Source organism: Dromiciops gliroides, chromosome 4 (genome assembly GCF_019393635.1).
Source record: "Dromiciops gliroides isolate mDroGli1 chromosome 4, mDroGli1.pri, whole genome shotgun sequence".
In the NCBI taxonomy this organism is placed as follows: Eukaryota; Metazoa; Chordata; class Mammalia; order Microbiotheria; family Microbiotheriidae; genus Dromiciops; species Dromiciops gliroides.
The window spans coordinates 251,501,034-251,523,111 of NC_057864.1; the positions used below are offsets into that span (position 1 = coordinate 251,501,034).

The 22,078-nt window shown below is 36.3% G+C and overlaps 1 protein-coding gene across 1 annotated transcript in view; it reads right to left on the reverse strand.

Annotated features, from left to right (window-relative positions):
- The window catches only part of KIF6 (kinesin family member 6), a 511,996-nt gene that overhangs the window by 276,307 nt on the left and 213,611 nt on the right, over nucleotides 1-22,078 (reverse strand). Inside the window, exon 11 of the mRNA XM_044004953.1 lies at nucleotides 241-346. Within this exon, the coding sequence (XP_043860888.1) occupies nucleotides 241-346 (106 nt within the window). The remainder of the gene's footprint in view (nucleotides 1-240; nucleotides 347-22,078) is intronic.

Consider the following 22,078-nt stretch of genomic DNA (forward strand, 5'->3'; position numbering starts at 1 on the left):
GTAGGGCAATGAGGGTTAAGTGACTTGCCTAGGGTCACATAGCTAGTAAGTTTCAAGTGTCTGAGGCCAGATTTGAACTCAAGTCCTCCTGAATCCAGGGCCGCTGCTTTATCCACTGTGCCACCTAGCTACCCCTCCATTACATCTTTAAGAAGTGGGTCCACTATGCCGATGTTTTGACTAGCTGAAGTTTGAATATGACAAAAAACTGGTTTTCTAATACTCACCTTTCATACTTACCTTTAAATGATGGAAGCAGTAGTGGATTTTACGCATGTCAGATCCCACTTCTAGCCTAGTCTCTGGATCTTGATCTTCCAAAAAGGATTTAATTTGTTCTTCTAGTCTGAAAAGGTACAATTTCTGAGTAAAGCCCATATATTACTAACTATAGAAATTTTGATAGCAAGGCTAAATAATATTTTGTCAAAATGAAAAAAAAACAGCATTTTACAAACAGGAAATTTCCCCTTTCTTGAGGGCTATATACTTCAACAACTCTTGCTTATAGATAATGAGAGAAATCATTTGCCCATATAGATGAAATCTATTGATCATGATGCAAAGATTAAAGATTGGCTTCCAATTTCTAATTTCCCAGTACAAAAGCCCTTTGCTTTACTGAATGGAAATTCCCCAGCAAGTTTTGCAGTAAAGTAATTTCTAATGTAAAATCAGAGATGGGATTCCATGAAAAATATTAATCACAAGGGTTAGATGAAACTTCTGGTGACCTTGGGAAAGTCATTTAACCTTTCTCTAAAATGTTTCCTGTAAAGTGAGGGGTCTGGGCTTAAATGCTCGACTCTGAATTTATTATCCATGATTATATGATCCTAAGAGGGTAACTAGGGCTGTTTGATAATATGTTTTAGAGGAGCTAATTGTACTGATCTTTCTAGGGGCTATGGCTGCCTAACAGTTTGCTTTTCATTTGCAGCTCTTTGCCACATTTTCTCACTCAGGAGTATTGCCTCCATTCCTAGGTCACAGTAAGCTCCTGCATTTACTCCTGTGTGTAATCCCTGACTTGACTCTTACATACTCTTCAGCTATCACAGTCCTTTTGTCTGAGTGTTTATAGTGTCTTATAAGAGCTAAGCTGCCACATCCCATGAGTAAATATCACCAACTAATAAGATAGTAGGCCACAGGGCAAAGAGTGCTGACCTTTAAGGGCCCTCAGAGGACCTGGTTCAAATTTCAGCTCCATTTTTTTTCTGTAGCTATTTCAAGCAAGTCACAATCTTTTTGAACCTCAATTTCCTCCCTTATTATATGAGAGATTTGGACTAGATGATTTCAAGGATATTATCCAGGTCTAAATCTGTGATCTTGCAATATAATCAAGTGAAAAATTTCAGACCCTATTAACTAACTTATTGCCTAAAATTTTAAATTTGCAAATTCAAAATTTCTTGGCTAGAGTTTATTAAGAATAGGGGATGAGGGGCAGCTAGGTGGCGCAGTGGATAGAGCACCAGCCCTGGAGTCAGGAGTACCTGAGTTCAAATCCGGCCTCAGACACTTAAGACTTACTAGCTGTGTGACCCTGGGCAAGTCACTTAACCCCAACTGCCTCACTAAAAACTAAAAATAAATAAATAAATAAAAAATAAAAACAAGAATAGGGGATGAGGGGCAGCTAGGTGGCACAGTGGATAAAGCAACAGCCCTGGATTCAGGAGTACCTGAGTTCAAATCTGGCCTCAGACACTTGACACTAGCTGTGTGACCCTGGGCAAGTCACTTAACTCCTATTGCCTGCCCCCCCCCAACACACACAAAGAATAAGGGATGAAATGCCAATTAACAAAACATCAATCTGACCCCTGGAAGTCTTCTAGGAAGAGATTTTCAAATTTCCACATGCTTTGATACCTATATTATAAGATCTAGATGAACAAATCCTTCTAACAAAGATGTTCTGGTCTAATATTGGGGGAGTTGATGTTTAGATGCCCTCAGTGAAGAACTGGGGCACAGAACTTTCAAGGACAGCCTAAGAGGACAGCACCATCTCAGAGGCTAATGCAACTTGGTCCCATGGGAATAGAAGAGGCACTGATCATGTTTAGGTTTTGCGTAGCCTCTGAATTACTGAGTGGGGGGAATACTGTATTGGGATTCATTGGACTAGGAAGTGGCATTCATTGGACTAGGAAGTGGCATTCCTCCTGAGCTGAAAAGGAGGTTACTATAATGAGGTATTCTGGGAATGGAATCACTTGTCTATCTTGGAAGTTGGGTCTTTGGGGATCACAGGTCATATGCTTTAGAGTTGGGAAGGTCCATGGAGATCATCAAGGGTGGTCTCTTCACCACGAGTTTTCAACTTCACACTCATTAGAATCAAAGTAGATTCTGCTGCCAACTATGCTGAGTTAATTTTCTCACTAATAAACATTAGGCTGGAAGTAGCAACTAACCAATTCAACCTTCTTGTTACTTCTTAAGGCAATAACCTTTTCCATATGTCATGGTCACCACTTGTGTGAGGAAGCATTTCCTGAAGGAAGGGTGAAATAGAATCCCATTTCATAAGAAATCATTGCAAGATATGAGCCTGCTGATTAGCTAAATGACTACAGACAGATTGTTCAACTTCGACTATAAAAGAAGTTCTTGATGTTATCCGTTCTTTTTCTCTATAAATTGGAATGAAAAGGATAAATAAGATATAACTTAAGGGCTTGACAATTTCTGGGAGAAAGAGGCAAGGGTTTGGGCTGCTGGTCTCTTGGAGTTTTGTTCTCCTGTTAAATGACCAAATGGGAAAGATAAGGACTGCCAGTTCTCTTCTCTGCTCATGAGACCCACAGTCTTTCTCACACTAGATTTTTTGATCAAATAAGGAGCTGGTTTAATCATCAAAATGTGTGAAAACACTAAATGCAGATGTTCCTGATTCCAAAAGTTGAAGTGAGCTGTAGGCCCTAGATCACCCTTACTTCAAGGATCCTGGGTTCAGGCCTTTGTAACTGATACCATTAAGGAAAACTCCCAGCTCCTCCTAACTCTTCAAAAACTACAAGCATGCTTTTTCAAGATGATTCTCTAAAGGACAAATGAGGACAAAAACCATGTTTGTTTGTTATTTTCAAAGACAAAGAGGGGAGGAAAAGGGGAAAAAACAACCAAAGTTTAAACTCTAGAGGAAAATGTTGATTGATATGTATCATTTAATTCTTTTTGGTATGTGTAGGAAATTTCCCAGGTATTGCCCAACTTGACATAGTACCATCTCCCTCAGATTGCCGGTTGCAGCTATCAAAATCATAGAGCAGTTAAAAGATTCTAAAGAATTGCAACATTGTAGACTTAGTTACAATATCAATATTGGTCCTGTTCATATTTCCTAATGTCTCCATGCTCCCTTTCCAGATCACTCCATCCTTTCTCCTTCACCTAGCCCCAGGCAGAGAGAAATAATCCTCTGTGTGTAGCTTATGTTTTCAGTATTAGCCATGTAACAATTGGAATGACGCCACCTGCTGGAGACTTACTGTAGAAAAGCTCCGCCATGAAAGGAAGGTCTTTGAGGGCAAGGCCATGCGGCTTTTCTTTGGCATCAGGAAGTGACATTTGCTGGTGGGAGGAGGAAGGGGGAGCCGGGCTCTCTGTCTTGCGCTCTTTTCCTGGGGACGCTGGTGGAGAAGGGAGCTAGAAATGTGCTCTCCCTTTAATAGATAGGAATCTAGGCCTTTTCTTCTCTCTTTACCAAATTCTTATTCTCCTTAATAAATGCTTAAAAGTCTAACTCTTGCTAAAGCTTATAATTTATTGGCGACCACTCATTAGATATTTTAGACAGTTTAGCTAGAATTTTAGCTCTTAACAGCCAGTAGGAATTTAGCTCTCAGAGAGAGGGTAGAAAGGGTAGAGCTAGCTTACTAAATTTGTTTAGCAACCTTGTTAGTCACAGTTATAGTTTTATTTTTTTTTAAGAATTTGAGAGACATTTTCTATAAAGGAAAATCATACCTCTACAATGTCTGTTTTTTGAGAAGTAAATAGACAAGGAAATGTCAGTAAGAGAATTAAAATTTATATATATTTCCAAAAACCTTTGATGAGATTCTAAACCAAAGGTTACTGAAATTAAAAAAAAGAAGCTACCATGGGATTGATTAGAGTTTTTGATAAGAACCAAAGCATAAGTATAAACAGTGATGTTTTTAGATGAAGAAGCATAAACAATGAATTCCTTTAGGAACTAGTGATGGATTTCATCTTAGACACATTCACGAATAACTTGGAAAGAGTAAGTACAGGGACATTTGGTATCTGAGACCCAGAAAACCACTCAGCCGTGTTTGAGGGGTTGGAAACTTCACTGGCAAGATGCACAAGTAGTGTTCACTGAATGAAGAGGGAAACCAGTGATCAGAGTGGGAAAAAGAAGACTGGCTGATGATCCCACCCTAAAAATAATAAGTACAGGAAAGTATACTCACTCTATCAGTGGAAGAATGGCGAAAGACTATTAGTGGGGCAGTAAGGTCAGCAACACCTGATGGAATAACAGGGTCACCTTTCATCAGTGGGGCTGAAAGGTTAGGAAAAAGTTGCATTCTGGAAGATGGAGAGAAAGAACCTTCTTTGATGCAAAAGAGTGCTAGAAATTGTGTAGCTCAGAAAAGGAAGATCACATTCTAAGGAAGAGTTTTTTCTTTCTTTTAAGTTTGTACAAATGATTAGCAGATATGAGTCTCTCTCTGCTTTCCTTCTGTCTGCATGCTGGGTACCACATTTTAGGGATACTGTTATTTAGGATGGGAGGAAAAGAAGGAAGAAGCATTTATATAGCACTTACTATGTGATAGGTACATAATAAGTGCTTTTTACAAATATTATCTTATTTGATTTTCAAAACAATCATGTGAGATAGGTGCTGTTATTAACCCCATTTTATAGACAAGGAAAAAGAGGTTAAGTGACCTGTCTAGGGTCACATAGCTAGCATGTATCTGAGGCCAAATTTGACTTTAGGTCTTTATGACTCCAGGCCTGATGATCTATCCACTGTTCCATCAAGGAAATGTCACAAATAGCTTCCTGGGGCCTCTATGTGGCTCAGAATCCCAATCTTAGACTTATGGATCTGGAAGGACCTTAGAAATCATCCATTTTCTTACTCTAACAGAAGAAAAACTGGCTTTAAAAGGTTAGTTACTTGATGCTTCTGGTCACACAGTTAGTTAGTGAGAAAAAGGGCCCAGAAATCCTTGCCTGAAATAGTCTATAGTGCTCTTTCCTTTCTACCACAGTGCTTCTTACTTCTTGGTCATCTGGACACCAATGACAGTGTTGTGTTCCAGAGCAGATACACAGGAATTTCCAGTAGTGATAAGAGATCCAGGTTCTCCCATCCTTAGCCCATCTCCTGACAAACTAAAGAGACAGACTGATCCTAGATTGATCCCTGAAATGAATCTCTCTGTTCAAAAAGTGTTGATGAAGATGTTTTGAATTCTTTGATGGCAGTGTGGACTCTAAGAAGGAATGGAGCCCATCTGATAAAGAAAGGGCAAAATGTTTTGGGGAACATCCTGTTAATCTAGGGATTTAATGGGAAAAGATTAACAAGGTTCAGAGCTAAATACACTCACTGTATAGTAAATAATATGGGCAGAGCTCTGAATTCCATAGGGCTTTAGTGGGAACAAGGGAAGAACTGGCAAGAAAGACCTATAACTGTTAAATTCAAAAAGCTTGAGAATTAAATACTAATGGATGAAGGATAATAGTCATAATGTCAAAAAGGTCATCAAATCATAATAGGTATGATTGAAAAATTAGTGATAACACCAACTACTACTAACTGTGGACTAGCTGGATGATCTTGGGAAAGTTACAGATTTCTCTGGGCCTCAATTAATACTTTATAAATTGATGATAACTTTTTCCTTGAAGCTTGGAGATTAGGTCATTTTTAAGCTCCTTTTAAATCTGAAATGTCTCAGAGTAAAACAAAAGTGTTTCCCTATACATGAAATATATATGTAAATATATATACACACATACAAACATATAAATTAGTTAGTGGTCTAATTGTAGTATTGTCAATTTCAAAGTGAGTAATTCAGTTTCAGCTGTCAACCAAAACATTTAACTTTTTGAGCTAAAAGGGTAAAGTGGAAAGCATTCGATTTGTAGTCAGAAGAGTTGGTGTTTATTCTTGTGTGTGACTTTGGGCAATTCACTTGACCCCTCTGGGCCTTAGTTTCCTCATTCCTCATGGGAATGGTAACACTTAGATTACCTATTTCGCAGGGGTTGCTGTGAGGAAAAGACTTATAAATCCTAAAAAACCATAACTGTGAGTCATAGCAGATGTTGCTGTTATGATCATTATTCTGACAGGTTAAGGAATATGATAACTCCATGTAATACCCCTCCTTGAAAACACAGAGCAGTGTTAAATGGTATTTCTATAATTTATAACCCCCTTTACCAAAAGGCAGGATTTTTCTAAAAAATAATTTTATTTTTAAAAGAAAAACATTTATTATCTTTCCCTTTTATCACTCCACCCTGAACTAAATAATTTAAAAAAACCAAACAGTCAGAACAAAGAGAATAGGGTAGCAGAATGAATTCCCACAATGGCTTTGTCCAAGAATTTATGCCTCATTCCACACTAAGCTTATCTTCTTTCTGGCAGGAGGTGAGCTTCCTCTTTAGACCTCTGTACTCATGGTTTATCATTCCATTGATAAGAATCTTTCAAAAGATCAAAAAAGTCTTTGGAAGTTGTTTGTCGTTACACTTTTGTGGCAAACGTATAAATTGTCCTTTTCATTCTGCTCAATTCTAATTCTAAATCAATTCATAGAAGTCATTCTAGCTTCCTCTAAAACAGCCCCTTTTGTTATTTCTTTTGACATAAGACTATTCCACTACATTCGTATACCATAATTTGTTTAGCCATTCCCTAGTAGGTGCGCATTCTCTTAGTTTCCACCTTTGAGCTACTATGAAGAGTCATCATAAATATTTTTGTCTGTATAGGCCCTTTCCTTCTACCTCTTTTTATTTTATTTTTATTTTTATTTTTTTGGTGAGGCAATTGGGGTTAAGTGACTTGCCCAGGGTCACACAGCTAGTAAGGGTCAAGTGTCTGAGGTCGGATTTGAACTCAGGTCCTCCTGACTCCAGGGCCAGTGCTCTATCCATTGCACCACTTAGCTGCTCCCTATCTCTTTTTAAAAATCTCTTTGACATTATACACCCAGTAGTGTGATAGCTTGGTCAAAAAGTATGCATTATTCCAAACTACTTTCTATAATGGCTAAACCAATTCACAGTTGCACCAATACTGCATTAATGTGGCCGTTTTCCAGAATCCCCTTCAGTATTTGATGTTTTCCTCTTTTTTCATTTCTGTTAATCTGCTGGATGTGAGGTAGCACCTCAGAGTGGTTTAAATTTTCATTTCTCTAATTATTAATGTTTTGGAGAATTTTTCTTACCTTTTTAAAATTGCCTGGTCATAGCCTTAGACTATTTATGTATAGGGGAATGGCTTTTAGTCACATAATTTCAATTGGTATCTCTCTCTCTCTCTCTCTCTCTCCTCCATACATAATATATCAGAGAAACATCCTGCAAATATATTTTCCCCCAGTTACCTATTTCCTTTCTAATTTAACTACATTAGGTTAGTTTATGCATAAACTGTAAAGCTTTATATTACCAAAATTATTGACTTTATCTTCTGTGAGAATAAAAAACATTAATAGCTAATACTTAAATAGAACTTACTCTGTACCAGGTACATAGTAATTTTTAAATTATTATCTCATTTCATTCTCACAACGGTCCTGAAAGGTACATACTATTATTATCCCCATTTTACAGATAAGGAAACTGAGGTAGATAGAGGTTAAGTGACTTGCCCAGGGTCACATAGCTAGTAAATATCTGAGGTTGGTTTTGAACTCAGATCTTTCTCACACCAGGCCCATTGCTTAATCTACTGTGTCACCTAGCTGCTCCAATCCTCCATTTCTCTTGTTTGGTCACGAATTCTCCCACTCTTCACAGATCTGACAGGCCATTTTTGCTTTCATCCTCTAATTTGTTTCTGATATGAATTTTTATGTTTAGGTAAGCTTATCTGGTTATATCAAGGGTCACATAGATGATAAGGTTAAGTCATACATTGCCAGAGCTAGCTCAGCATTTAGGAGACTCCAAAGGAAAGTATGATAGGAGAGAAGAGGTATTAGATTGCCTATCAAACTGAAGATCTACAGAGTCATTCTACTGACCTCATTATTGTCTGCCTGTGAAACCTGGATGATATACCAGTGTCATGCCAGGAAACTGAATCACTTCCATTGGAATTGGCTTAGGAAGATTCTGAAGATCACCTGGCAAGATAAAGTACCAGACACTGAGGTCCTTTCTAGAGCTGAACTGTCAAGCATTCAAATCCTACTGGACAGGGCACAATTCTCATGGGCTAGCCATGTTGTTTGAATGCCAAACATATGTTTGCCTAAAAGACTGCTTTACAGAGAACTCACACAAGGCAAGAAAAATTGATAGAGGGACACTCAAAGTCTTTTTTTTGTTGTTGTTGTTTGCTTGTTTTGCAGGGCAAGGAGGGTTAAGTGACTTGCCCAGGGTCATACAGCTAGTAAGTGTCAAGTGTCTGATGTTGGATTTGAACTCAGGTCCTCCTGAATCCAAGGCCGGTACCTTATCCACTACGCCACCTAGCTGCCCCCACTCTTTAAGTCTCTCTGAAGAACTCTGGTATCAATTGTGAGATGTGGGAGACATTGGCTCCCGACTGCCCAGCTTGCTGTGCCCACATCAAAGACGGTACTTTGGTCTATGAGCAAAGCAGAACTGTATTAGCTCAAAAGAAATGTGAGATGCATAAATTTAGAGACATCTTCACTGTAAATGTTCACATGGACTATCTGTATTCAAATTGTGGTAGAGCATTCAGAGCTCACACTGGTCTGATCAGCCACAGTTAGACACACTGTACCTTGGCCCCAACATAATGATATCATTTTGGTTCTCTTTGAGAATGAAGGACAACCACCAACCAACCTTGTTATTTATAGCTAGGTACCAATGTACCAATAATGAATCCCTTACATATATTCAAATGCACACTATTTGAAGTATAATTACGTACAATATGGTAATTGGTTGTAGGACAGTGGAAATATAGGCACCTAATGTGAAGTATAGGTCTAAACCTATTTTCTGCCAAGCTGTTTTTCAGTTTTCACAGGAGTTTATGTCAGGTAGTGAATATTTACTCCAGTAACTGGAGTCTCTGGGTTCATGGAACACTATATACTACAGTGTTGGTTTCTATAGGTTTTATGCCAAATTTCTTCCAACAATAAACCTATTTTTTAACCCGTGGCAAATTGTTTGAACAATTACTGTTTTGTAGTAGGTTTGTAGTATTGCTTTGAGAATTTTTACGAACTAGAACTTGCCACTTTCTGCATCCATTATTACCCATAAGATTTCTGACCTTTTGTTCTTCCATATAATTTTCATTATTATATTTTCTAGCTCTATAAAATATTTCTTCAGTAGTCTGACTAGTATAGCATTGAATAAATTAATTTAAGTATATTGCTGTTTTACTACATTGGCACAACTTATCCATAAACAATATTTCTTCAATTACTGTATTTCTGCAAAAAATGTTTTATAGTTGGATTCATATAGTTTCTGGGTGGGTTTTGTTAGACTCTCAAATATTTTATATTTTCTATAGTTATTTTGAATGGAATATCTCTTTCTAGCTATTTCTGTTGGGTTTTGTTAGTAATATTCAGGAATCCTGATGATTTACATGGATTTATTTTATATCTTAAAATTTTTTGTTTTTGTTCATTATTTCAATTTTTTCAGTTGAATCTTCAGGGTTTTCTACGTAAATTATCATCTGATCTAAAAAAGTGATAATTTTGTTTATTTTTTTGTTTTATGCTTATTTCTTTTATTTCTTTTTGTCTTATTGCTACACAAAAAAAGAGTAAAGTTCTTCCTTTTTATCACATTATCAACACATTTACCATGATATTTAGGCAATAAACTTAGTGTTTCCATGGCAGATTTCTTCCCCTTGACTGACTTTTCAACAAGCAAGGTCCTTAAACAACACAGTTAAATAAGATAATAAAATCAGTTTCCTGTTAGCCATTAAAAAAGTTTTGTATATTATTTGGAGGTTGGGGATGTAAATTAAAATAGATGTAAATCTCTCAGGGGTTCTAGGAGTCCTTATTTTGTCCCTGCCTATATTTTTGGATTTATTTTATGGTGTTAATTTTTTCAAAACAAACATCTTTGGGACAATACATGGTGGACAGAGTGCTAAACCTTGATGCCAAGACCAGCTGAATTTCCAGATCCTGTCTGTAGCTCATACTGGCTATGTGACTGTGGACAAATCACTTAACTGGAGATCCCTATACAAAAGACAACAAAGGTTCAGTCCTTATTCCTATTCCTACACTTTCCATTCTCCACAATGGGGAAAAATTGAAGTCTAAGATTACAGTAACTCAGGCTATGAACCAAAGAAGCTATATAAACATTTCTCAGGGCGATTAGTTGCCTGTTTGCTTAGTCATTGTTATTTTTAGGTTTTGCTGAAAACTTTGTTCCCAATTTGCTTTAAAGTTATTTAGGAGGTTTCAATAATTCTTTGGTTTGTTAATATCATATATATTGTATACTCCTCCCTCCCTCTCCTACTTTTCTGGCTTCTGCCAATAAGTGACAGGCATTAATGCTTCCTCATGCAAAAAGGAATGAAAAGTTCAGTATCAAGTACTCAACTTGGAATGAACTCCTAAAAACAGAAAAAAGACTGGGAGGTTTCTTTTCAGTGATACACAGGAAATTCACATGCATAGTTTCCCTTAATATTAATCTCAGTTATGCATATTTCCTTCATCTCTAAGAAGGTACAGCCACACAAAGAGATCACAGTAGATATGTACAATCATTTGATGATTTAAGGATTTATTTGGTGACCAGAAAAATTCATATAAAAATCTAAATTAGTTGTATATATTGACTCTACTTTCCTTATGCAAAACTACCTTATTTAAAAAAATGTATTTAGGCCCATCTTCCCTCACTTTATATAATCTGCATAGTCTCATAATCTAATGTTTTAAAGATGAAATTATATTTTGATGAAATATAGTAGATTAAAATAGATTAATAATTTTTATGATGGAGCCTTTTATACCATGAAGAAACCCTATTATGAAGAGACAAATGAGAAATTAAAAAATCTAGGTTCTCATCTTTTCGGTTTTCTTAGAGTACATAGAACATATCTCAGTACTGAAGAATATATTTAAGCACATGCCTAGTGCCCAGAAATAATAATTTTAATTAAGTAAACATTTTTTAAAACTAACTAAAAATTAGGTTAAAAATCAAAAGTATTTTGATTACATGTCATTTTCATGAATTGCTTTTTAGTTTTAGACAGAACTTATGTATGTTTTATGTAAATGTGGATGATTTAAACAAATATAAATTCATAATGAGAAAGTAATTTATCAGAAACAAATCATGGTGGGGCAGAGGCTGGAAAGGGTAGCTTTCAGAATAACAGAGAAACAAGAAGTTATGAAAGATAAGAGAAATTACTACTCTTCACTTGTTACTTTTGGCAATATCATTGTGCCCATATTGCAAAAGACTATGAAGCCTTGGGTAAGAAACTGTAAATCTAAAGAGGACAGGGAGTGTTTTCATCACTGCTTCAGATCAAAGGCAAAGGTTTCAGAAGAGAAAGCCAATTTGGGAAGTGAATAGCTGGTTAAGAAGACTGTGTCTCAGAAGAGGATTTTGACCACAGCAGAAAAACAGGAATTTACAGCCCCTGAACAAGGAAAGGGTACACCTAATAAAGACAGAAAAGAAAGTGATTAGAGATTTATATATATTATATATCTACTCAAAAGGACTTTAATTGAAAAGGAAAAGAGGGGGGAGAAAGCCTACTCATGTATATTCTGAAAGAAGGTAGTTATAACGCAAGAAGAACAGCAATAAAAGTACCCCCAAATTTATAAGAGATAGGAACCAAGGAAGGAATTAACAGTAAAACCAGTGGCTTCCCATGTTCATATACAAATATATAGGGTGGGCCAAAAGTCACAAAGGGATCTGGTGTTTTAATAATTTTGTTTTGGTTTTGGTTTTTTTGGTTTTTGGTTTTTGGGTTTTTTTGCAGGGCAATGAGGGTTAAGTGACTTGCCCAGGGTCACTGAGCAGTTAAGTGTCACGTCTCTGAGGCTGGATTTGAACTTAGGCCCTCCTGAATCCAAGGTCAGTGCTTTATCCACTGTGCCACCTAGCTGCCCCCGTTTTAATAACTTTTTGAAAATTATTTTCTTTTTTCATATATATATATTTCCTATATACAGTATATGATGCTATGGTGCTATGGTATTGTAAATTTTTTTGTTTTTGTTTTTGTTTTTTCTTTTAGTGAGGCAATTGGGGTTAAGTGACTTGCCCAGGGTCACATAGCTAGTAAGTGTTAAGTGTCTGAGGCCGGATTTGAACTCAGGTACTCCTGACTCCAGGGCCGGTGCTCTATCCACTGCGCCATCTAGCTGCCCCAATGGTATTGTAAATTAAAAAAATTTAGGAGTTATTAAATATTGAAACCCCTTTGTGACTTTTGGCCCACCCTGTACAAATTAAGGGTAACAAGCAGGATTGATTGAGACCCTAATACAAGAAAGAAATAACATTATAAATATCACTGAGTGGGATCGGGTTCATGAACTTGGGAGGTACAGGATAGGTTAAAAGAGAATAGGTTGGGGGTGGCTAGGTGGCGCAGTGGATTAAGCACTGGCCTTGGATTCAGGAGTACCTGAGTTCAAATCTGGCCTCAGACACTTACTAGCTGTGTGACCTTGGGCAAGTCACTTAATCCCCATTGCCCGCCCCCCTCCCCCAAAAAAGAGAATAGGTTTAAAAAAAGGAGAGAAAATGGGGCAAGAGGAGAGAGTAATATGGTATATTAAGAAGACATAATGGTGCAAATAATCCAGGAATCAGGGAGTGGAAGTAAAGTACAGAATACTTGGATGAAGATCAGTGGAGGCAGAAATAGAAGTGATATTTTCATTAGAGATTATCTAGACAGAAATAGGAAAAAGATGAGCAGTCTGGGAAAGAGATCACAAGCTTGTCATTAAAGCACATCTTTGCCTTTTCACTTTCCTTTACCCCTTCCCTCTTCTCATCTAATCAGTTCCAGTCTTGTCAATTCCAACATCTCTCCCATCTGTCCCCTCCTTTCTGCTCATAACATGACAATGATGGCTCAGGCCCCCAAAAACCTCTTACATGGACTATTACAAGACCTACATCAAACCTCTACTTGGGCAGTTCCTGTTCCACACGGCTGCCAAATTGATAGGTATATCTGAACGTGAATAATCATGTCATTCCTGTGCTCAAGACGCCCCCCCCCTTTGCCTTTAGAACCCTAAAGCAAGTCATCTATGGGTGAATGATTGGAAAATCATTTGTTAAGTGCCTACAATGTGTTGGGCACTGATAAGCACTGGAAATACAAACATGGGTAAGTAAGCCAGTCCTTGCTCCCAAATAGTTTATGTTCTAATGGAGAAAGAAAACACATAATGTCCATGGAGGAGAATTTTGATGGAAAAACCAAGAGTAATCTGAGTCACTTGGCAGCTGATTGGTATGTGCTTCTCAGGAATGGCACCATTGATTTGATTACTATTCACAGAGCTAAAGGAGGAAAGGAAGGGTATGGCTTGGCGAAGTCCAGGAAATGATGGACCTCAGACCACATCTGACATACCTGAGGAGTGGTCATCCAGCTTTTATTTGAAGACCTCCAAGTAAAGGGAACCTCCCACTTCCCAAGGGAACCTGTTCTACTTTTGCACAGCTCTACTTGTTAGTAAGTTCTTGTTGACATCAAACCTAAATTTGTTTCTTTGCAACTTCTATTCCTTACTCCTAATTCTGCCCTCTTGGGTCTAATAGGACAGCCCTTCAAATGCTTAAATATTTATAAGAAAAATTTGAAAATACATGAATAATTATGAAAAATTACAATAGATCCATCAATTCTTAGAGCTGTAAAGGGCCTTTCTAGGTAAGTCAGTTCAAACCCTTCATTTTGCAGAAAAATAAAACAATGTCATAATTGAAATTGAGAGTAGATTTAAGAGAGAGCTACACTACATGTGTTGTCCAGTCATTTACTTCTCCATTTGAAATCCTAAGTATTTAACTGTTGCTTTTAAAGGAGGTTTAATTTGACAGCCTTAATTAGGGTTGCTAGTGGCTAGCAATGTATTTATCTATCATCTTTTGTAAATTCTTTATTCTAAAGAATGGCTTAGTGTTCACGAAGGACAGGGTCTTATTAAACTTATTGGTTCCATCATTTTTTATTTTCATAAGTGTAAATATTTCCACTCTGAGTTTCCTCTAAATGAGTTCACATATAAAACTCTAATTAGAACAAACATTTGCTTCCGGAAGCCTTAAAAATTCTCATGAGCAACGTACAGTATATATATAAAATCTTTCAGTGAAAAAATTATTGGGAAAAATAAGAGAGAAACATTCCTAGTAGCAATGAGAGGGATCATTCTTTCTTTGGGAAGAATTCTTTGTAGCCTACAAAACCCCACAGGGCAGAGGCCACAAACATTGGGAAAACAGTAAGTAACTGGGAGAAGGAAACAGTGTGTTCATGTTTTAACATTCAGACTTTCTAACTTAGAATTGAGTGCTTGAATTTGTTGTTTTTAATCATAAAAAGTATTTTATTATTTTCCAGTTACATGTAAAGATAGTTTTCAACATTTGTTTTCATAAGATTTTTAGTTCCAAATTTTTCTCTCTCCCTCCCTCCCTTTCCTCTCCCCTCCCCAAGACAGAAGACAATCTGATATAGGTTTTATATATATATATATATACAATCACATTAGTCATATTTCTGCATTAGTCATGTTGTGAAAGAAGAATCAGAACAAAAGGGAAAACCTCAAAAAAGGAGGTGCTTGAATTTGTGACAAAAGATCTTCATGGGCCACAACTCTCATGTGTGATGCTAAATTGCTAGTCCAATAAAAGGTATTCCAATTTATGCTTCATATTTTTCACATTAGATGCTTTAAATAATCATTCACTTGGTCTTTTAAGACCCTGAATGCAAACTCTAGTAGAATAAAAATAATCATTAAATTATAGGAAGTGCTCTAAAACTGCCAGGCCTTTTAAGTTACTTTAGATAACTATACATTAAGAACTCAAATGCTTCTATAAAATACTCAAGGATAATTAGCACAAGCTACATACTATGCTTTTAGTTTTGGTTTTAATATCTTCAAAATGAATAGTTGAACTAAAAACATTTTGTATTGAAGTGGAAAAACTCTTCTGTCATGAATTAAGTCTCATGAATGATTTCAGAAATTTGATTTCTTGAAAAATGAGAGAGAGGAGCATTAACTATTAATGATCTCTGGGATAGTTAACCTACAATGATAAAGACAGCCATTAGTAACAGTGTGCAGACAAGCAAATGAATTTAGGATTTATAGAGACAGTAAATCTAGAACATTTAACATAAATCTGTTATGGTGGGGGTAGGGGGTGGGAAAGGGAAGTGTAATTAATTGTGCAAATAGCTTTTTATGGCTTTTTGGACCAGTCTTTTGAGAAATATTAGCTACATGTGTCAGGCTTTTCCAATATATACTACTAAGATATTTAAAGAGAGTAGGTGTGGGGTTTTTTTGCTTACCTTATCTCCAGTAATAAGAGAGATTTAAAGAGGATAAAAGGAATCATTGTTAAGAATGTAATAGATTCAAATTAACTTCATTCTTTAGGAATTTTTTTTTTTTAGAAAATAATGCTCAAATTTTTTTCTTTTAAAGAAAAAAAAACAACATATGAGACTTTCATAATTCCGTTTTATAAACAAGCAGAAACAGATGAAAAATTTCCAAGTTTGTAAAAATCCCTGATAATCAGGCAGAGTTGGATGCACAAGAACTTGCAGTCATTTAAGTTACAGAATCAGCCAAAGAAGTACATATCTGGACCTGTTAAGAAAGTTAGGGTGGGCTGGATATTTTATGACCACCTCTGGTAGGGTAAAGAGTAGTGTAAAATTATCCCCAACATCCAAGTTATTTCCCAGTAACATGCTACATATTCAATTCATTAACATTGAAGCTAATAGTGTTGAATATAATGAATGATGAGGATTGAAGCTTCATTGGTATGGTAAATTCCCTGTACCAATATAGGCAGGTACCTTCTTTGTACCTTCTCTAAAACTTTTAGAGGTTTTTTTGTTTTGCTTTGTTTTGTTTTTTTTTTTAAGGAGATTTCCTAGGACACTAAAAGGTTAAGTAGCTTGTTCACAGTCATAGAGCCAATAGTTGTTAGAATCAGAATTTAAACCCAGGTCTTTGTGATGTCAAAGCCGATTCTCTGTTCATTACAACATGCTGCTTCTTTAGGTGGAAACTTTTAGAAGAAACTTTTAGCCTAGAATTTATGAATTTCAGTTTCCCCGTGCAAAAATATAGTTTGCTATAAAAAGTTAACTTTACAAGTCACTTCCCCTTTATGGATTTATGTTTCCTCGTCTGTTAAATGAAGAATTGTGCCCAGTGATCTCTAAGGTCTCCTTCAGCTTTAGCATTTTCAGTCTTAGAGTTTTAAGTTTTCACGCTTGGGGATTGACTGTTCTTGGAAAAGTAACCATTTTTTTAAAAAAAATAAAGACTAGCACATAAAGAATATTTCTTTTAGGAAAGCATTAAATTCAAATTCTTTGAAAAGCAATTTGATAAAACTTGTTTTCCTAAGACTATGAGGAAACATGATTCCTCTCCCCCCCCCCCCCCAACATTGCAAAGTACTATTGAAAGAGCATTAGTTCTGGTTTCCAATTCCCCTTCTGATGCTTACTAACCTATAAGATTTTGGTCAAGTCACTTAATCTCTTTGGGCCTCAGTTTCCTCATCTGTAAAATGAACAACTTGGAGCAAGTGACCAACTGAGGTCCTTTTCAGCTCTGTATCTAGGATCCCATGACCAGTTAACAGCCCTATGATAGAATAAGCTTCTGCGTGGCAATAGAAAAAGTCTTAGGAAAGCCATAGAGTAGATGGCTAGGGCAGGCAAGGATTTAATGGGGAACACAATAGAATGAAGGTATTTCCTGTATTTATAAAATTAGGCACTGGTGGATCTGATGAGTTTTTACCAGCTCTTGAGTTCCTAACTGTGTGACATATTCAACTGAAGCCAAATTGAAAACATTTTTCCCCCCTGTGAAGTGATACTGGAGCAAAACAGCCCCAAACAATTTTTGCATTCCACATTGGCTGATAATGAGGAAAAATGAAAGGGCTTTGGGAAAACTGCCCATTTGGCCCAAAGGGGTGGCCAATATGAATAATTAGGAGCTATTTCTATGCTTCTTAGTGTATGTTTCATAGGATAGTAGCTTCCTGATTATTTAAACTACAAGAATTACATGGAACTTGAACCACAGGGAATTTAACTATTAGAATGTATTTTTCAAGCTTATCTGCTGTGGTTTTTCAGCACAAACTGTCTGCAAATAAAGTAAGCAATGGTTAGTGACATACCAAAAAGCAGCCAAAGGCAATGGGTAAACATTCACTTAAAGATTCTATCCTTATGTCTTAATTCAGGGGCCAAGCTCCAGAAATACAATGAAGGAAGCCACATATTGAACCATAACAAACTTTTCTTTTTCTCCTATTAAAGGTCTCAGCTAAGTCCATTATTCAGTGTCTTCATGTCATGAGTTCCATTTAAATCACATAACTGTAATATGGAAAGCAGCTGTAATATAAGCCCAGTCAGCTATGTAATCCTTAGATTCTTATAATCAACACATGTAGAACTCTAGAATACTGTTAACATCTGGCCATTTCTCTTATTACATAGATTCCTCTCATTTTTATTCCTTAATTTAAAATAGTTCATAGACAACATTTAGGGATGGACCTATAGTGGTTGATTTCTAATACTGTTTTGTTTTGTATTTTGATGCTATCACTGGTCCATTTCCTCCCCTAAAACAGAATAAAAGGTTTGTGTGGAGGGACACTTGTAACTGGTCATAGGATCATAGACACAGAGCTGAAAAGGACCTCAGTGGTCACTTGCTTTAACTTGTTCATTTTATAGATGAGGAAACTGAAGCCCAAATAGATTAAGTGAGGACTAAAATCTTATAGGTAGTAAATTTGGAATAGTTCGGACAATTTGGAATCCTTTATCCATTTGGATTTTATAGCATGGATAACTAGGGCAAACTTTTGAGTGATAATGTATTTCATTTGGGAGGGCCATCAATGTCTGGGGCTGGATGCAATCAACATATGGTCATATGCAAAAAGCAGCATCTGGAGAACCTCACTATCTTCAGGGAATCTGTCTGTCATTTAGATTCTGTGCTGGACATTCTCCATGACAGTGGCAAATGCTTTTGTTGAATATTCAACTTGCTTGATATTAATAATCAGGGAAGGGAGATGATTGAAAAGTTACTCTTTTTTAAAAATTACATCTCTTAAGAAATTTTGTAAGATTTTTTTTACTGTGTACATACATACATACAAACATCTTGTTGGATAACTTACTTTAAGGAACAATTTTATTTTACTGAAATACTTTTTAGAATAAATAAAACATAAGCACTATAGGATCTTGTGGTCTTTATACCTTGCAGGCAATTGAGTGTTTGTAAAGACGTACCCATCTGTGGAAGATCATTTGCAATGCCCCCTTCCCATTCTAGCTTTCTCAAACCTTAATCAAGGATACTCTCAATGTATATAGAGATTAATCTTAGAAAAAAAAAACTTTATAAAGATTGGAAAATAGGAATATGGGTCTTCAAGACAATAAGATTGAAAGTGCTTTCCACACCTTTGGTAACATTCTATCTTTCTGATATATTGAAAATCAAGCCTTCAAAATCATTTTGCTTTATAGCATAGATCCCCTCTGGGTATACTTAGTACAGTTCAATTTCTCCCCACCATCTTTATCTCAGGACTATTTCCACTTCCTTATGAAGCCTATCAAGAACTATGACATTACAGTCCAAATGTGGCAGTGTCACTGTTCTTGATGGATTTTTTTTTAAAAGTTCAAGTTTCATTAAACGTTTAACTCAAGGGCTACTTCCTACATAAGGCTTTTCCTGATCTCCCCTGTTATCAGTTTCACCTTGGCCAAAATTTGGTATGTATGTATGTATGTATATATGTGCACATATCTATATATCTATCTTTATAAAGTTAAGAATAGTCCATAGAGAACATAAGATCCCATAGTGCTCATGTTTTGTTGATTCTAAAAGGATATGATTGGTATGAATAGGTTATAACACAGTAAATATATACACAATATATATATGTATATAAATATATGTATGAATATATGTGAATTTACTATAAGATTCTTGAGAGCAGAGGTATGCTCTTTCGTCTCTACATTCCCACTGCGTGACACAGTATCTGGCCCAAGAAAGTAAAATGAATAAATGAATTAATGGTGAAGAGAGTTGCCCCAAACTATATGAGGAGGAGATCAGACTGGATTGACTTCAGAAAAATTCACAGTTCTCTGAACAATTTTAAGGTTATTTTTTTCTGAATAATTCTTCAGTGATATCAAATAATTCTGTTATCATGTGACTATGTGTCATGGAACATTATTTTCTCTGAAGAACTACAGTTGAAGATTACCAAAAGGTCATAGAGAAGCATATAATGGGCATGAACAGGCTGTAACACGGTACAAATGAAGAATGGCACACAGTGATTTGAAGTCTGTCATCAGAGAGAAATGTGTTTGGGGAAAAAAGAATACTAGTTACAAAGAGACAATTGGGGAGTTGAGGAGGGGCAAACCAACGGATAGTCAATGATCTCTATTGGTCTTCATGAGATGTCATGGGGATGAGAAGAAGGCCCTTAGTATGTTGAGTGGACCCTCTTTGGTAGATTTATGGACAGAATGGGCAGGCATAGATGGGTTATATTCTACACGGTTGGAAAGAACAGCCCAATCTGTCAGATAACCATAACACTGGTATAGTGGTGAATATATAAATAATTGAACTCAAAGAGCTTATATTCTACTCAGAATGCCAATTAGAGATTATAGATAAGTGCACATGGTAAAATACCCTACAAGATATATTCTGATTAATGTTTAGAACACATTTATCAGAAAGGCAGGATAAAAGCAGAAATGAGAGAGGGGGTCTCTGAAAAGAGGGAAAACCTATCAAACTGTGGATAAGGGAACTAGCCAATGGGTGCCTTTACCATAAAGAAACTAACTTTGGGGTTAAGATAAGACAAAAAGCCTAACAATATAGTAGACTATAGTTTATGACTCTAAGTGTGGGGAGTGAAATGACAACATTGTGGCTCTAGGGCCTTCACTATGTGAGGACTTTTTTTTTTTTAATCATCAAATAATCAGAATTGAGTATAAGCCAGGCCCATACACCTCCTTGACTCAATTAAAGTCACTGAATAAGAGTCTCACCTTAAGTAATTTATATAAAATAAATAAGCTATCTTAGAATAGGGATACATTTTTAGTTATGGATTGAGAAGTTGGAACAAGCATGACATTTGTAGCACACCTTTGAAGAGCAAAGGGAAGATTGAGCTATGGTAGACAGAGAAGACAGATATCAAGGAGAGCCATCAGTTCTACAGGCATCTTGGAACAAAGGACCAAACTGAGGAAAGTATCCTCCCCACTCAAAAACAATCAGCTCTTTCCCCAATATTTCCTCCTGATGACTATCTATCCACAGGACCTATATATAATCTGCTATGTTGTTATCCAGATGTTTTTAGTAAATTGAATTTTGCTTTAAAGCATGGACTAGGAATTAACTAGAGACAGATATATTGACATAGTTAGTTGGTACAGTCAAAGAAAGCTGAACCTGAAGTCAGTGAAATCTGAGTTCAAATTTGGCCTGTGATGAGTAAAACAACAGAATGGAGGGAAATAGTTACTAAACATAACTGTGAATGTGAATGGGATGAGTTAACCCATAAAATAGAAGCAAATAGCAGAATGGATTAGAAACCAGAATCCAATAATATGTTGTTTACAAGGGACACACCTGAAATAGAAAGATACCCACACAGTATTAAAATGAAAGGCTGGAGCAGAATCTAATATATTTCAGCCGAAGTTAAAAAAGGCAGGGGTAGTAATCATGTTCTCAGGCAAAGCAAAAGCAAAAAAATAGATCCAATTAAAAGAGATAATCAGAGAAACTTCATCATGCTAAAAGGTATAATGGACAATGCTTTAATATCAAAAATTTTATAGCAAGTTTTTCTTATAAAAGGCCCATTTCTCAAATATATACTGATCAGGGAGTTCCCCAAATAACTTGGGCTTTCAATGAAATGAGCCTTTATTTGGGATCTGATGTCTTTATAGGGTGTTAAACATTTGATACTTGTTGTTGTTGTTGTTGTTGTTTTTAGTGAGGCAATTGGGGTTAAGTGACTTGTCCAGGGTCACACAGTTAGGAAGTGTTAAGTGTCTGAGGCTGGATTTGAACTCAGGTACTCCTGATTCTAGGGCCGGTGCTCTATCCACTGCACCATCTAGCTGCCCCAAACCTTTGATACTTTTTAAAGCATATTATAGAGGGTATGGAAAGGTTCATTCACCTTGTTATGATAAGAAAAGACAACTCTTGATTAGGGTTCATTGACTGATATTGCTCCTCAATGGTTAGTTTGAAGATATGTCTTGGCATACCCTAGGGGATAAGTTTCAGTGCCTAGAGCTGTCCCCAAAGGAAATCTGTTAGCTTAGAAACATGGGAGGAAAGTCTTTTGCTGGCAAAGCCATACCTTTGTGCTGATCTACAAAAAGAGGCTTTATCTAGGTATCTGGGCTTCTTTTCACTTTTTCTTTGCTATTTTTTTCCCCAGAGAGATTGATAGT